We start from the raw sequence: 18497 nt of genomic DNA on the forward strand, positions 1-18497 counted from the left end.
CATCGAACATGTGCCCCCGATCAGGGCATCGAGGTTGTACCTTCGATCAGGGCATCGAGCTTGGGTCTCGATCCTAGCCCTCGAGCCATACCTCCGATCATGCCCTCGAGCCTTGCCTTCGATCGCGGCTTCGATCACAGGCTCGAGCCTGGACCTCGGTCATGGCCTCGATCAGGGTATCAAGGTTGGGCCTTCGATCATAGCCTCAATCATGGCATCGAGCTTGAGCCTTCGATTGTGTCCCTCGATCTTGGGTCTCGATCCTGGCCCTCGAGCCTTGCCTTCGATCATGGCCCTCGAGCTGTACCTTCGATCATGGCCCTCGAGTTGGACCTTCGATCATGGCTTCGATACACTAGCTCGAGCCTGTACCTCATCAACCCTGGGCTCGATACCTGGGCTCGATATCTGGGCTCGATCACAGCCCAGAATGTCCAACAGAAGAGGAAAAATTGCAGCAGCTTTTTAACTCAAATATTTGATCCGTTAACCATCCGAAACTCACCCGAGGCCCTCGGGACCTCAACCAAATATACCAACAAGTCCTAAAACATCATACGGACTTAGTGGAACCTCTAAATCACATCAAACAACGCTAAAACCATGAATCATACCCCAATTCAAGCTTAATGAAACTAAGAGTTTTCAACTTCTACATTCAATGCCGGAACCTATCAAATCAACTCCGATTGACCTCAAATTTTACACACAAGTCATAAATTACATAACGGAGCTATGAAAATTTTCGGAACTGGATTCCGACTGCGTTATCAAAAAGTCAACTCATCGGTCAAACTTCCAAACTTAAGTTCTTATTTTTAGCCATTTCATGCCTAATTTAACTACGGACTTCCAAATAAAATTTCGAACACGCTCCTAAGTCCAAAATCATCATACGGAGCTGTTGGAATCATCAAAATTCTATTTCGGGGTCGTTTTCATAAAAAGTTGACCGAAGTCAAACTAAGCACTTTAAGGCCAACTTAAGGAACCAAGTGTTCCGGTTTCACCTCAAACACTTCCAAATCCCGAACCAACCATCTCCGCAAGTCATAAATCATTACAAGCACCTACGGGAAGTTTTATTTTAGGGAACAGGGTTCTAAAAGTCAAAAATGACCGGTTGGGTCATTACATTCTCCACCTCTTAAACAAACGTTCGTCCTCGAACGGGTTTAGAATTGTACCTAGAGTGTTGAATAAGTGTGGATATCTGCTCTGCATGTCTTCCTCGGCCTCCCAAGTCGCTTCCCCGATAGGTTGGCCGCTCCACTGGACTTTTACTGCAGAAATCCTCTTGGATCTCAACTGGCGAACCTGTTTATCAACAATGGCAATTGGCTCCTCTTCATAACCCAAGGTATTATCTAGTTGAACTGTGCTGAAGTCTAACACATGTGATAGGTCGGCATGATACTTCCGGAGCATAGATACGTGAAAAATCGGATGAACTCCCGATAGGCTGGGAGGCAATGCAAGCTCATAAGCAACCTCCCCAACTCGTTTCAACACCTCAAATGGGCCTATAAACCTTGGGCTCAACTTGCCCTTCTTCCCGAATCTCAAAATTTCCTTCATCGGCGAAACCTTCAAGAGAACTTTTTCACCTACCATAAATGATATATCACGCGCTTTTTGATCCGCGTAACTCTTTTGTTTGGACTGTGCTGTACGAAGTCGCTCCTGAATCAACTTTACCTTTTCCAAGGCATCCCTTACCAAATCAGTACCATATAACTTAGCCTCACCTAGCTCAAACCATCCGATAGGTGAACGACATCGCCGACCATATAAAGCCTCAAATGGAGCCATCTCGATGCTGGATTGGTAACTGTTATTATAAGCAATCTCGGCCAAAGGCAGGAAACGATCCCACTGACCTCCAAAGTCACTCACACATGCCTTGAGCATATCCTCCAAAATCAGAATTGTCCTCTCTGACTGTCCATCGGTCTGCGGATGAAAGGCTGTGCTGAGCTCTACACGGGTCCCCAACTCACTCTGTACTGCTCTCCAAAAATGTGAGGTAAACTGAGGACCTCTATCTGATATGATGGAAATTGGCACACCGTGCAACTGAAGTATCTCCTGAATATAAATCTGGGCCAACCTCTCTGAAGTATACGTAGTCACAATAGAAATAAAATGTGCCGACTTAGTCAACCTGTCAACAATCACCCAAACTTCATCAAACTTCCTCAAGTCTGCGGCAACCCAACTACAAAATCCATAGTAATTCGTTCCCATTTCCACTCTGGTATGGTCATCTGCTGGAGTAGGCCACCTGGCCTCTGGTGCTCATATTTAACTTGCTGGCAATTTAGACACTGAGCTACATACTCAACTATGTCCTTTTTCATTTGTCGCCACCAATAATGCTTCCTCAAGTCACGATACATCTTCGTAGCACCTAGATGAATAGAATATCGAGAACTGTGTGCCTCTTCCAGGATCTTTTTCCTCAGTCCATCCACATTAGGAACACATAGATGATCCCGGAGTCGCAGAACACCATCCGCTCTAATAGTAACTTCCTTGGCATCACCTCGTAGTACCGTTTCACGAAGAACCACCAGTGTGGGTCATTATACTGGCGAGCCTTGATCTGCTCAAATAGTGAAGATTGGGCCACAACACATGCAAGAACTCGGCTAGGCTCTGAAATATCCAGCCTCACAAGTCTGTTAGCCAAGGATTGAATATCTGAGGCTAATGGCTTTTTCTCTGCTAAAATGAAAGCCAAACTACCCATACTCTCCGCTTTTCTGCTCAAGGCATCTGCAACCACATTTGCTTTGCCCGGATGATACAAGATAGTAATATCATAATCTTTTAGTAACTCCAGCCATCTGCGCTGCCTCAAATTTAGATCCCTCTACTTGAACAAATGCTGCAAATTGCGATGATCAGTGTAAACTTCACAAGACACCCCATAAAGATAATGCCTCCAAATCTTAAGAGCGTGAACAATCGCAGCTAACTCTAAATCATGTACCGGATAATTCTCTTCATGGGGCTTCAGCTGACGTGAAGCATATGTAATAACTTGCCCTTCCTGCATCAATACACAACCCAAGCCTACGCGCGAAGTGTCGCAATACACTGTATACATCCCCGAACCATAAGGCAACACTAACACTGGTGCTGTAGTCAATAATGTCTTGAGCTTCTGAAAGCTCACCTCACAATCATCGGACCATCGGAATGGAGCACCCTTCTGGGTTAATTTGGTCAAAGGTGCTGCAATAGATGAAAAACCTTCCACGAACCGACGATAATAACCTGCCAAACCCAGAAAACTCCTGATCTCCGTCGCCGAAGTGGGACGATGCCAATTCTAAACTGCCTCAATCTTTTTGGGATCAACTTTAATACCTTCGCCTGATACGATATGTCCCAATAATGCTACAGACTCTAGCCAAAACTCACATTTAAAGAACTTAGCATATAGCTTTTGTTCCCACAATGTCTGAAGCACTACTCTCATATGCTGCTCATGCTCCTCCTTACTACGTGAGTAGATCAAAATGTCATCAATGAAGACAATGACAAATGAGTCAATATATGGCCTGAATACCCTGTTCATCAGATCCATAAATGCTGCCAGGGCATTAGTTAAACCAAAAGACATTACCAGAAACTCATAATGACCATATCTAGTACGGAAAGCAATCTTCGAAACATCCGAATCCCGAATCTTCATCTGATGGTACCCCGACCTCAAATCAATCTTAGAGAATACCCTAGCACCCTGCAACTGGTCAAATAGATCATCAATACACAGCAACGGGTACTTGTTCTTAATAGTGACTTTGTTCAATTGGCGATAATCAATACACATCCGCATTGTTCCATCCTTCTTTTTCACAAATAATACTGGTGCACCCCAAGGCAATACACTCGGTCTGACAAAACCTTTGGCTAGTAACTCTTCAAGCTGTTCTTTCAATTTTTTCAATTCTTTCGGAGCCATGCGATACGGTGGGATAGATATAGGCTGGGTTTCTGAAGCCAAGTCAATACAGAAATCAATATCATGATCAGGTGACATACCTGGAAGATCTGACGGAAATACATCGGGGAACTCCCGAACTACAGGCACTGAATCAATAGCAAGAGTCTCTGCAGTAGTATCCCGAACATAGGCTAGATAAGCCAAACAACCCTTCTCAATCATGTGTTGAGTCTTTATAAGAGAAATAACTCTATTAAATGAACTAACAGGCGAACCCTTCCACTCCAGCTTAGGAAATGCTGGAATAGCCAAGGTAATAGTCTTGGCATGACAATCTAGGATTGCATGATATGGAGATAACCAGTCCATACCCAGAATAATTTCAAAATCGGTCATCTCAAGCAATAGGATATCTGCTCTAGTTTCATAACCACATATTGTAATAATACAGGACCGGTAAATCCGGTTCACAACAATAGAATCTCCCACAGGAGTGGACACATAAACAGGAGTACTCAAGGACTCACGAGAAACACCCAGGAATAGAGCAAATAGAGATGACACATATGAATATATGGATCCTGGATCAAATAATACTGAGGCATCTTTGCCACAAACAGAAATAATACCTGTAATCACGGCATCTAAGGCCTCTGCATCTGGTCTAGCCAGAAAAGCATAGAACCGAGCTGGAGCGCCAACTGGCTAGCCTCCGCCTGGCTGATCTCCACCCCTAGGACGGCCCCTACCCACCTGTCCTCCACCTCTGGGTGGTCGGACTACTGGTGGAGCAACTGGTCTGGTAAGCATAGGCTGTTGACCCTGCTGTACTGGTCTACCCCGAAGTCTGGGGAAAAACCTCTGTATGTGACTAGGATCCCCGTACTCGTAATAACTCTTCGGTGCGATGGGCTGCTGACTAAGTGTCTGGCCCTGGGGACCTGAATACCCACTGAAAAAAACCTGAATAGCTGGTGGGCGATAAGAACTCTCTGGCATAGCACTGAAATAAGGTCGTACTGGAGCACCTCGAGGAGGTGGTAGTGCTGGATATGGGGGTCTGCTGGACTGTCCCCTCACGAACTGACCTCTGCCCCCGGACGGAGCACCTCTGAACTCTCCAGAGTACCTGAACCGCTTATCTCTCATAATCTGCTCTTGGCTCCGCTGACATACACCCTCAATCCTCCGGCTATCTCCACAACTCGCTCATAAGAAGTACCCATCTCAACCTCTCGAGCCATAGTAGCCTGAATACCAGTATGTAAACCGGCTACAAACCTTCGCACTCTCTCCACCTCAGTAGGGAGTATCATTAGTGTATGGTGAGATAATTCAGAAAACTTCGCCTCATAATCAGTCACTGACATCTGACCCTGCTGGAGCTGCTCAAACTGAAACCGCAACTCTTCCCTCTGGGAGGGTGGAATATACTAGTCCAAGAAGATACAGGTGAACCTGTCCCAAGTCATGGGAGGAGAATCTGCTGGTCTGCCAAGAGCATAAGACTGCCGCCATCTACGGGCTCTACCCTCTAGCTGAAAAGTAGCGAAATCAACCCCATGAGATTCCAATATCCTCATGTTGTACAGTCTATCCTTGCAACGATCAATGAAATCTTGTGGATCCTCATGTCGCTCACCCCCGAAGACAGGAGGATGTAGTCTAGTCCATCTGTCCAATAGTTTCTGAGGATCGGCGGCTACAGCTGGCTTGGGCTTAGGTGTAGCTGCTGCCATTGGCTGAACTCCACCCACGGGTAGTGCACCCTGGGTCTGATATACAGTAGCTGCCTGTCTATGAGCCTGCTCAGTAGGTGTATGTGCTCCCCCGCCCGCCTGAGATGTGGCTGGGTCTGCCGGAAATAAACCGGCCTGAGTCATATTGTCCATGAATCGCAGCATACGACCCATGACATCCTGAAATCCCGGTGCAGATGTGAAGTCCACCGGAGCTGGCTCTACCACAGGCACCTCACCCTCCTCCTCAATAATGGGATTTTCTGCTGGATTCACTAGCGGCATAATCGGAATAGTCCTAGGACGTCCTCGCCCTCTACCACGGGCTGGAGCCCTCCCTCGGCCTCTGCCTCGGCCTCTAGCAACTGGGGAGAGTAGCTCTTCCCTGGTCTGGAATCTCATTAGAGCGTGTTCTCACCATATGTGAGAGAATAAGAGAATGATATTTTGTACTACATCAATTGCACGATGGAATATGAAGAAAGGTAGTTTCCTAACACCATATAGCCTCTCGAAGATAAGTACAGACGTCTCCGTACCGATCCGCAAGACTCTATTAGGTCTGCTCATAACTTGTAAGACCTACGTGAACCTAGTGCTCTGATAACATGTTATCACGACCCAATTTCACATATAGGTCATGATGGCGCCCAACACTACAGCTAGGCAAGCCAACTAATAAGTCAAACATACATTGGTTAAACTTTTATTCCAAGAAGATAATAAAATACTAATTTCTACCAATGTGTGTGTGTCAAGACCCGGTGTCACAAGTGCATGAGCATCTAGTAGATTATACAAAACTCCAAATACTGTCTGAAATGAAATAGACAGAATATAAATATCAGAAGCGACACTGGTAGCTGCAGAACGGTGTAGAAAGGCAGCTCACCACTATGCCTCGGGATGACGTGGGTATGTAATGATAGGTCCTCCACCAGTACCTGTCTCAGATCCTACACAAAAAGTGCAGCAAGTGTAGTATGAGTACGTAAACAACGTATACCCAGTAAGTATCAAGCCTAATCTCGAAGTGGTAGAGACGAGATGGCCGACCTTGACACTCACTATAGATCAATAATAATTAAAATAAAACTAGGATATTTAAATCAGCATGATTTACAGAATTTACAATAATTTATTTAATCAGCGGAAATAATCAAATTCCTTCAAATGTATCAATTCTCAATATATTAATTAAATTCTCTCAATTCAAATAAATTCTAATTTATCAATTAAATCTCATTTACAGGAGTAACAATTAATTCCTTAATAAGCAAGAATAATAATTCATTAAATTCCAAAGATTTTCCAATTTACTAATTAGCTTCACAAGCTGAAATAAATTATTAAAGCATCGTATAATAATTATTATTATTAAGCATGATTTCTGCCGAGGACGTACGGCCCGATCCAGAGTGTCGTGTACACTGCCGAGGGACGTGCGGCGCGATCCATAGATGCATCTATCCTGCCGAGGCGTTCGGCCTGCTCCACAAGAAAGGAGTACATTTTCTTATGTGCCTCCGGAAGGAGAGTATATTCATTATAAGATGAATTTGGGAGGAGAAAAACTTTTTTAACAATTAATTGATTTAAACAGACAATCAAGCCTATGAGATTTCCATCCTTTAATATCTTTATCTAACAATTCACAATATATTCATATATATATCAATTAATATAAATAAATCAAAGAATACAATTTATACAAGTAAGGCATGCTTTGAGTCCTAAACTACCCGCACTTTAGCATTATTAGTAGCTACGCACGGACTCTCGTCACCACGTGGTTACGTAGCCCCCCACAATTAGCAACAATTATTTAATTTTAATCACCTATGAGGTAATTTTCCTCTCACAAGATTAGACAAGAGACTTACCTCGTCTTGCTCCAATTTAATCCACAATTTTGCCTTTTCCACGATTATCCAACTCTGTCTGGCTCGAATCTAGCCAAAATAATTCGATACAATCACTAAAAATTATAGGAAATAAATTCTATAAGGAAATACTACATTTTAAATAAAAATCTCGAATTAATTAAAAATTTGCCTGCAGGGTCCACATCTCAGAATCCAGCGAAAGTTATAAAATCCGATAACCCATTCAATTACGAGTCCAACCATACCAGTTTCACTCAATTCCGACTCCGAATTGATACCGAAATCTCAAAATTTTGTTTCTATGAGATTTCTAAACTTTTCCAAATCTCAAATCTCAAAACACTAATTAAATTGTGAAAAACAATGATACACTTGTACCTTCGATCATGGCCCTCGAGCTGGACCTTCGATCATGGCCCTCGAGTTGGACCTTCGATCATGGCTTTGATACACTAGCTCGAGCCTGTACCTCGTCAACCCTAGGCTCAATACCTGGGCTCGATATCTGGGCTCGATCACAGCCCAGAATGTCCAACAGAAAAGGAAAAATTGCAGCAGCTTTTTAACTCAAATTTTTGATCCGTTAACCATCCGAAACTCACCCGAGGCCCTCGGGACCTCAACCAAATATACCAACAAATCCTAAAACATCATACGAACTTTGTCGAACTTCTAAATCACATCAAACAACGCTAAAACCATGAATCATACCCCAATTCAAGCTTAATGAAACTAAGAGTTTTCAACTTCTACATTCAATGCCGGAACCTATCAAATCAACTCCGATTGACCTCAAATTTTACACACAAGTCATAAATTACATAACGGAGCTATGAAAATTTTGGGAACTGGATTCCGACTGCGATATCAAAAAGTCAACTCATCGGTTAAACTTCCAAACTTAAGTTCTTCTTTTTAGCCGTTTCATGCCTAATTTAACTACGGACTTCCAAATAAAATTCCGAACACGCTCCTAAGTCCAAAATCACCATACGGAGCTGTTGGAATCATCAAAATTCTATTCCGGATTCGTTTTCACAAAAAGTTGACCGAAGTCAAACTTAGCACTTTAAGGCCAACTTAAGGAACCAAGTGTTCCGGTTTCACATCAAACACCTCCAAATCCCAAACCAACCATCCCCGCAAGTCATAAATCATTACAAGAACCTACGGGAAGTTTTATTTTAGGGAACGGGGTTCTAAAACTTAAAAATGACCAGTTAGGTCATTATAATTTTTGTGGTATTATACACATTGTGTGGAGCCTTCGGCTATTTGTTGTGAAAGTAATTGATTTGATTGTATCTTTATAATTTTGGTTGTTGCCATTGGGCAAATTGTGATATGAATTAATTTTGTTATATTGTCGTGATAATTTTCCGTATAAATTGTTGTGTTGTGTGAGTTATTATTTTGAGGAGATAAGGGTGGCATTTCACCGTTGATATTATGTGGGTATAAGGGTGACATTTCACTGTTATTGTATTTGTTAGTATTGTCTGGGCGGCGCGATAAGGGCGGCTATAGGAGCGATAAGGGTGGCTATAGGAGCGATAAGGGTGGCTATTGGTATTGTCAAGGCGGAGGGATAAGGGTAGCTATAGGAGAGATAAGGGTGGCTATTGTCAGGGGTGGTATGTGATGATGAGGAATGGTTGCATTGGTGATTTTATGTGATGTTTTGATTTTCCTTATGTTTATTTTTATAATTTGTGCAATTTGTCTTGTTGTTGGTAAATTGATAATAATCTGATTTATGCTGAAATTGGGAGCCTGTGGCTATTGCTAGGCAGATTATAAAATAAAATGTGGGCACGAGGTGCCGTGAGCAGATAATGAGGATATTGGCACGTGAATTATCCGTGCAGTTGTGATATGAAATGAGGGCACGAGGTGCAGAAAAAATATAATAATTTAATTAAGGGCACAAAGTACCGTAGAAATATGAGAAATGGGTTGAGACCCGTATTTATGAAAAATATGAAAATGGGCTGAGACTCGTGGTTGATTGATTATGAAATGAAGTGTCACATGGTGACTTTTTAATTGAAAGAATTATATTCAAAATATGTAATTGGAAGGATTTTTATGCAAAAAAGATTTGTTGGAAAGGATTACATTCGAAAGATATTTATTTAAAGAATTTATATTTGAGAGAAATTTATTTAAAGGAAGTATATTTGAAAAATATTTATTTGAAGAAATTATATTTGAAAGAGAATTATTTGGAAGAATTATATGTGAAAGACATTTATTTGAAGGATTTGATTTAATTGGGGTGTAATTGTATTTATTAATTGTTGAGCGTTATTAAGGGTGTTCTTGTTGTCTGCTGTACAGATCACTGGTTGTTTTATGTTGTCTTTATTGTTATTTGTCTCCTATTATTTTGTATATTATATTGCACAGGCTATTAGATTAGTGAGTGTCTTGACTGTACCTTGTCTCTACTCCACTGAGGTTAGTCTTGATACTTACTGAGTACTGACCGTGGTATACGCATACTACACTTCTGCACATTTTTGTGTAGAGTCGGGTATTGAAGATATCGGACTTGAGCAGAGTTAAAGTGGGATCGTAAGGATTCAAGGTAGTGCTATTTGGTCGTCGCAGTCCCTTGGAGTCTTTTCATTTCATTGTACTGTTAATTTTTAATCAAACAGTTAGAGTTCGTGAATCAGTACTACCAGTCTTGGGAGGTTGTATATTATTATATGTTCCGCTGTTAGTTTTGATTACTTATTTAATTCAAAAAAAATAGCTTCAAAAATATAATTGAAATCGTCTTACCTAGTCTTAGAGACTAGGTGTCATCACGACGCCTGTGGTGGAATTTTGGGTTGTGACATTTAGCTCTTGATAAAGCAATGTATAGTTGACCATGAGAAAATACAGGTTCTCGCAAATAAATGCCAACAAAATCTAATGTTTGGTCCTGAGCTTTATTTATAGTCATAGCGAAACATAACCGTATTGAAAATTGTGTTCTTTTAAATAGAAGGGGTAGTTTTTCGTCTTTCTAATGTTAATAGTGGTACTCGGGGAATGAATACATGTGTATTTTTAAAATTATCACCGGATATTGTAGCACTAATAACATGAGCTTTGAAATTATTACATATTAATCGTGTCCTATTGCATAAACCTTCGCTGAGATTCAAATTTCTTTATAATATAATTGGACAATTTTTTTTTAAACACAATTTATAAGGAGGTAAAGTAGGAGGATTTAAAGTGTGCAAAGAATCTTCATATTTACTTTGATCTTTTGGATTAATTGTTTCATCAGTAGCTAAATAGACTTTTTCATCGGTTGGGAATTGAGCAATTAGCATGTCATTTATTTCATCAACGAAGTCATTCTTTGTAGTTAGAATTGCACGAGAAGTAATAAAGAAAATATTTGAATGAGTTAAATATAAATCAGGATAAGTAACTTTAAATAGATGATTCAAGGAATCTTTTTCAGTGGTGAAAGGTATGATCAGAGGACGGGGAATTTTTATTTTGCTCTTATCATTTTTTCTTTCTTTTCCATTACCAATTCTCATTAAATATTCACAAAAAGCTGGGTCTGTTTTTGCACGCATATTTTCGGACAATTGTAATTTTTTAAGTTGATGCCAAATTTCAAAACGTAGTAAGCTTTCACGAACAAAATTTTTCCTTTGTCCACCACGAACAACGGGAAGAGTTTATCTAAAATCGCCACTGAATACAACAACCTTTCCACCGAACAGCATAGTTCTTTCCATTAAATCTCTAAGGAGCAAATCTAGTACTTCAATCATTTCCTTTTTTGCCATTGAAATTTTGTCCCATACTATTAGTTTTGCATCTCGAATCAATGATGCCAGTGAACTTTGTTTACTAATATTGCAACTAAAATTTCCATCAACATCAATAGGTATTTTAAATCGGGAATAAGTAGTTCGGCCTCAGGAAGAAGTGAAGCAGCAACACCTGAACTCGCAGTCGCTAATGCTATAAATCCTCTATGTCTCATTGTACCTAATAAGGGACGATATAAAAAGCTTTTTCCAGTTCCGCTCGGACCATCAATGAAGAATTCTCCTGGTTTATTTGAGAATATTCTATCAAGGATTATATTGTAAGCTCTTCTTTGTTCAATGTTTAGTTTATATGGTAACAGTAGATCTTGTTCATTAACGATAATATTTCTTTCAAAATGTACATATTTAGCTTCTTTGGCTATTGCAAATGGTTAAATTTTGCCCTGAGTTAGTTCAAATTCATTGATATCACGACCCATTGAATGAAGAATATCATTAATATAGTTTAGCACTTTGTAACGAATTTCTCTTGTATGCATGTCTTCTGACATCGGAATTTCAAATTTTTCCCACAACTCTCTTGGATTAGCGGGATTACAATAAACTAATAGTACAACAAATAAGTGTCTTAAACAGTGTGGCCTTTTGGTAACTTACTGCTTTTGACATGCATTCTATTAAATTATTATCGCAAAGTAATAATCCTCTTTAATCTGCAGCTTCTCTAAATGTGTCACAAGTTATTCCGTTTACAGTTCGCAAATCTTTATACGATTTTGGTCCTCTTACGTTCATGAAGAGTAATCTAAGATAGTATCTTTCTCCTTCGGTTGGATGTCATGTTACAACTCTACCAATAGCATATCCTTGTTGGCGACGTGACCACATTTTGTATGTTGCGGACCATACAAAAATATTCTGGAAATTTTCGGTATAATAAATTCAAATTCATAGCATTTTCCTTTTCGCTATTCATTGTAAAAAATTCAGTTAACACTATTTTTTTATCATAGGATTATTTACAATTCTACTAATATTGTCTGTATTTTTGAAGAAAATAATTTGTTGTCCCTCGAGATGGAGTTAAAGATGGTATACATTTGGAATCATTTCACTGATAGGAAAAGCAAATATGCGCCACGCAGCCTCAGTGGTGTCACCCACCTAGCAGATTGATATTCCTTTATTTTATTTTCTTCTATATTCATATCATTATAATGTATATGAAATGCAATTTTATCATGTCCTTTATAAATATATTTGTAAATGTACTTAACAACTTTAATATCCGAGCAAATCTTCACATTTATGTGGCAATTAACTTTTCTAAGTAAGAATGGATTGTAGGAAACAACCTATGAATAATCAAAAAGTTGTCCTCTAATTTCCACACATTTTCCTGTATTTCGTCTTCTATAAATACTTTAGTTGTCTATTCAGCAAACGTTTTTGGAAACTTGAATTTACAATGACTGTTTGTTTCTTCATACATGGACTTGTTGGATTTAACTGACCGCAAGGACCATGTAGCATGTGTTGTGTAACAAGCTTAAATAAATCATAGTTTCTTTTAGGATCCGGTAATTCAACACAAACAAATTTATCATATGCCTCAGGAGACAGTAGTTTTTATTTTTCATCGAGTATAATAAGAAAATGAGCATGCGGAAGTACCTGTTTTTGGAATTCTACCGTGTATATAAATTCTACAACTTTACTAAATATTTGTCTTTTTAGTATATCCTTTTTAAGATCTTCTAGTTTTGCTCGAAATATTCGGCTAACTAAATCGGATCTATTTTGGGCATCATCTGTCGACAACAAGTTTTCTTGAATTTCAGGCCAAGAAGGGTTGCATGTCATAGTTAGAAATATATCGGGTATTCTAAAACATTGCACTAATGCAATAGCATCCATATATCGGCGGCGCATATCTCTTGGTCCTCCTGTGAAGCTAAGTGAAAGTATTCTGTTTTTACCTACCTGTGAGCCTTCTCTCTCACCACGGCATAAAAGATCTAAAAGTCCCGCTAACACGTCCATCCTGAATAAATCTTGATTGAAAAAAGTGAAATCCAATCTTTGAGTTTCAACTTTTATCCATTCGTCTACAACATATTGTTGTAATAATCTTCCTGAATGTAAGATTATATTTTTATCATCTCTACTTTGGAGTTGATAACAATAGTATTCACGACAAGAAACAGTTTCTCATTTTCTTTTGCCCTTTTGCATTACTTCAGCTTCCACGTCAAGGAATCCATCAATTGAAGTCATATTGGTTTAACATGGCAATTGTTCGTACTGACAATATGGATGTATTCTAGAAGGGGTAGCTGAAAGCTTAAGTTTTTGAATACCACAATGCCAACTATTTTGACCGTAAGGAAACAGTAATGGATATTGCAAGGGATCATAACATTCGTAATAATAGTTTACCAGCTAGCTTTTATCACTTTTTGTATATATTCGGATATGTGGTGTAGGGATACAATTATCGGTATCTTGTTCTACCCATATCCCTTCCACTTCTGACGTAGTTGATAGATTGTATATTCGTTGATCTAGACCAGCATCACACTTAAGTGCAATGTAGAAATCTGATAATTGTGGGATATTTATTAAGGATTTCAAAAACGTAGAGTAAGGATTGGTTTTTAATATTTCCATTAAATTTTTCACAGTGCACTCATTCAATTTATTGGAACATGCCATTCGATTGCTCACTTCATTTTTATTATCATAGAAATATAATTGTAGATTTTTTCCTTTTTCATTACTTGGTATCAAGTCATTTATGAAATGATACATTTGTCCCTGAACTCAAAACGTATAAATACCTTTATTCCTTTTTGCCAGTTCTTTGTCATAGCTTACTCTTAGGGATGTGAATGCAAATATATTATTGTATGTTCCTATGTAGGTTCGAAAATGCTTTGATTCTTCAGTATTTCCTAGATACAGATTTCTTAACTCTTGTGGTACTTGATGTGAAATTAGCTTAACAGTGCATTTGCGACAACAGAATGCGGATGGTTCGTATTCAATTTTTTTGGCTTCACAAAATTTGCATTTGGGAACAGTCTTTAACATAACATAATCAGTTGATATTTGGATTGTTATTGACTCTTCAGTATATTGTTCATGATTTGTGTTAGATGTAGATCCTAGGATACAACAATAACAAATGTAAGTATATAATTTTTATAGTTATAAATGCATATATGTATTTATAATTGCGTTTACCATCAAGAAATGACAGTCTAGCTCTCTAACATGTTTCATATATTGAATGTCCCACAAAAAGAAGATATTGCTCGCTTGAAATATTAGCACTCATAGAGGATGATGCGTTAGCGGAGCTCTTAATTAGCGAGCAGGCAGGACGTTGCCGGCCACTTGTTTCAGGTTTATTTGCTCATGCTCGTGCTAGGAGAGCCTCCTTTTTATCGTCCTGCATCATTTTGTATAATTCGCGTTGCCTAGTCTTCTTGTCAGCATGTATTCTTTCGTAGTTTTCAATTTTATGATTTTTATTCAACATTTCACTCGTTTACTTCCTGAATGGTAAATGTCAACCCACGTAAAAACGTACAATACCTATAAATAAATGATGAGAGATTAGAAAATTTATCTTCTGGTTCAAGTGCTACTGCATAACAGAAGTAGAAAACAATCACAACGGATCACAAGAGCTGCGATGACAAAGAGAGTAAATTGTGTCATGCATAACAGAGGCAAAAAAGCAAAGAACAAATAAAGGCCTCATATTAAACTTTGACTTTAGCCCCTGCATATGCTTGAAATTGAATTGCATCTGCCATAGACTTATCAAAAAAATTTGAAACAAAAAACTATTTATTTTTCTACAAGAAACATGCATTAAATTCATCAATAAGAAAGGGACCAATTTCTTCATACTCATTCCTAAGCACTTCTCCAAAAAAACGTTTAAGATAATATTTTTATAAATATTTCCTATTCTGATTATTATGCATGTGATGATTGTTGGTTAGTGTGTGGTTCCTTCATGTGAAAATAGAAAAAGTAAAGGGAGAAGGAACAACTGCACAGCAGCTTGACTTAAAAAGGGGGGAGGGATCTGAGAGCTTAAAAAAAGAGCCAAAAAAGGCAATCGGCCTTCTTCTTCCCTAGGAGTCAATCCCAATATAGTCTCATGGTAGCCATAGAAACCACCACATAAAGGTCATTTTGCTTTTCTTCTCTTAACATTTATATACAGTAGCTAAAGACAAAGGAATAATACTAATTACTTCATCAAAAAATCCAGCAAATTGAGCCATTTTCCCCATTAAAACAGCCCTTCAATCACCCAAAATCATCCAAAAAGTCACCCATCAACAACCAAGAATCAGAAATAAATCACTGCCAAACTTGCCCCAAAAACAACCCAAAAAGTGCCCAAAAAAACCCAAAATCACTCCAAAAACGGCTGAAAAAAAATACCTGAAAATCCAATCTAAAACCAACCTGCTTCACCCTTAAATAGACCACCAACCCAGCTTTAAAATAGTCCAAAAAAAGGCAATAAAAATGCAGCTGCCTCACGCGACCAAAAACGCAACAGTTGTTGTTGTCTTCTTCCTCTAAAAAACGATCTCAAATCACATGTAAACTAACTGAAAATACAAACCCAACAGCTGGCTTCTATCTCCATATGAGTTCGTCGATTCTGGTTCAAGGTTCTGATCGGTAAGCTCATTTGAGAGAATTTCCTCCCAATCCCTAAATATTCAATCCAAGGCAATAAAGAATATAATTTCATAGCTTTCAACACCCAAATTAAATGAAGGCCGATAATTTTAAATTCTAAATAAATGGCATTCCAATGACAAAAACGTATAAAAACTTAACCACACACTGAAACATAATCGAAAAATCTATACCAGTCGTAACAATCACATAAATATTAGACCAAAAACTACCTGGAGTCGCCTTGGGTAAAAGAAGAGCAAAAAGAAGGGATGGGGTAAAAACTCTAATTTTGGATGATGAGGCTATTTTAGGGGTTCAGAGAAATTTACCAAATATTAAATTCTTCAAATTCTTTTGGTAAGAAAATGGCTAAGTCTATCTGTAACGACCCGGCCGGTCGTTTCGAGAGTTATAACCCTATTTTCCTATTCCTTCTTCTTTATGTGTTGTTCAGCGGTGTTGAGTTGTATCGAGTTGGTAGGTTTGGGTCCAGAGTAGTTTTAGAGTGAAATGAATATTTAGTCTCTTAGTTAGAAAGTTAAGTTAGAAAGGTCTACCGGATGTTGACCTATGTGTAAACAAATTCAGATTTGGATTTTTATGATTCGGTTAGCTTCGTTGGGTGATTTTAGACTTAGGAGTGTGTCCAAAATATAATTTGGAGGTCCGTGGTAGAATTAGGCTTGAATTGGCGAAATTGAAAATTTGGCGATTTCAGTTGGCAGTGGAAAAATTTAATATCGGGGTCGGAATGGAATACTGGAAGCTGGAGTAGGTTCGTAGTGTCACTTGTGATGTGTGTGAAAGTTTTGAGGTCATTCGGACGTGGTTTGGTTAGTTTCGGCATCAGTTGCCGAATTTGGGAATTTAGAAGTTCTTAGGCTTGAATCTGAGGGTAATTTGATGATTTGATATTGTTTTGAGTGATTCGAAGGTTTGACTAAGTTGGTATGTTGATATATGATTTGTTGGTATTTTTTATTGAGGTCCCGAGGGCCTCTGGGTGATTCCGGGTGGTTAACGGATTTGTCGAAGTTGAGAAATGCAGCTGGAAGCTTGTGTAAGGCTACTGGTGTGGCCGCACCTGCGGATGGTGAGACGTAGGTGTGATGATCGCAGGTGCAGATGGCATGTTGCAAATGCGAGAAATGGAGGCCTGGCATTAAGCGCAGGTGCGGAAGAGAGGATCGCACCTGCGAGGCCGTAGGTGCGAAGGGGCAGCCGTAGGTGCTAAGCTTGGCGTCTAAGTGACTTTCGCATGTGCGCACCTGGGACCGCAGATGTGAGTTAGCAGGGGCGAGAAAGGTGTCCGTAGGTACGAAAGCTGGGGAATTAAGTAAGTTGCACAGGTGCGGCTTCTTGGACCGCAGGTGCGGTCGCACGGGTGCGAGAAAATGGCCGCAGGTGCAAGAAGCCTGGGCAGAGGGTACATATTGCACACTTCGCGAATTTTGGTGCATTCTTCACCATTTCTATTCGGTTTTGGAGCTTTTGGGAGAGATTTGAAGAGGGAATCAAGGGGGTTTCATAGAGGTAAGTTACTTGAGCCCTAATACTTGTATATATGGTGATTCTCCGTTGTTTAATCATTGTAATTAGTGGAAATAAGGGGTTAGGGCTTGAAATTTTTAAGAGTTTAATTTAAGGATTTGAGGGACCAAACGGAGTCCGATTTTGACGAATTTTATATGGTTAGACTCGGGTGAGGACGAGGTTTCTTATTCTGCTATTTTTGACTAGTTTCGAGATGTGGGCCTGGGGGCCGGGTTTTGGCCGATTTTGGATTTTTGGCATATTTTGTAGTTTTTATTGTGGAATTCGATTCGTTAGCCTATGTTGATGGTATTAATCTGATTATGGTTAGATTTGGAGCTTTTGGAGACCGAGTCCAGAGACAAGGGCATCCCGGAGTTGGATTTTTACGTTGCTAAGGTAATTAACAGTTTTAACTCTAGATTTGAGGTATAAACCCGGAGATTTGACATCACGTGATTGTTTGGAAATGATACCCACACTAGGTGACGAGCGTGTGGGTGTGCACCATGAGGGATTGAAACTTGGTTTGTCCCGTGAGACTGTAAGGCCTAATGGCTATTATCTGTGATTATGTGTTTATTTGTTGTTGAACTTGTTTGCCTTCATGATAGAGATCATGCTTAGGCTTTATTCATGCTCACATTATTTGTACTCAGTCATAAAAATTATTGTACATGTTTACCTCAGTCTCTATTATTTGCTAATATGCGGTGATATTTGATGTGGGTTATGTTTCCGTATTTGTTGATGATGGTGAGGCTAGTGAGGTACATGATTGAGTGAGGCCGAGGGCCTGGTTGTGAGGATATTAATACCATAGCGCGTGAGTTGTCTGCATAACATGTGAGTTGACCATGCGGGTCCAGGTATT

The 18497-nt window shown here is 39.4% G+C and overlaps 1 protein-coding gene across 1 annotated transcript in view; it reads right to left on the bottom strand.

Annotated features, from left to right (window-relative positions):
* LOC108947660 (uncharacterized) overlaps positions 1 to 14920 on the bottom strand; it is a 58402-nt gene extending 43482 nt beyond the window's left edge. Inside the window, exon 1 of the mRNA XM_070195543.1 lies at positions 14651 to 14920. Within this exon, the coding sequence (XP_070051644.1) occupies positions 14651 to 14659 (9 nt within the window). The 5' untranslated portion in view covers positions 14660 to 14920. The remainder of the gene's footprint in view (positions 1 to 14650) is intronic.
* Positions 14921 to 18497: the final 3577 nt, after the last annotated feature.

Source organism: Nicotiana tomentosiformis, chromosome 2 (assembly GCF_000390325.3).
Source record: "Nicotiana tomentosiformis chromosome 2, ASM39032v3, whole genome shotgun sequence".
Taxonomy (NCBI): Eukaryota; Viridiplantae; Streptophyta; class Magnoliopsida; order Solanales; family Solanaceae; genus Nicotiana; species Nicotiana tomentosiformis.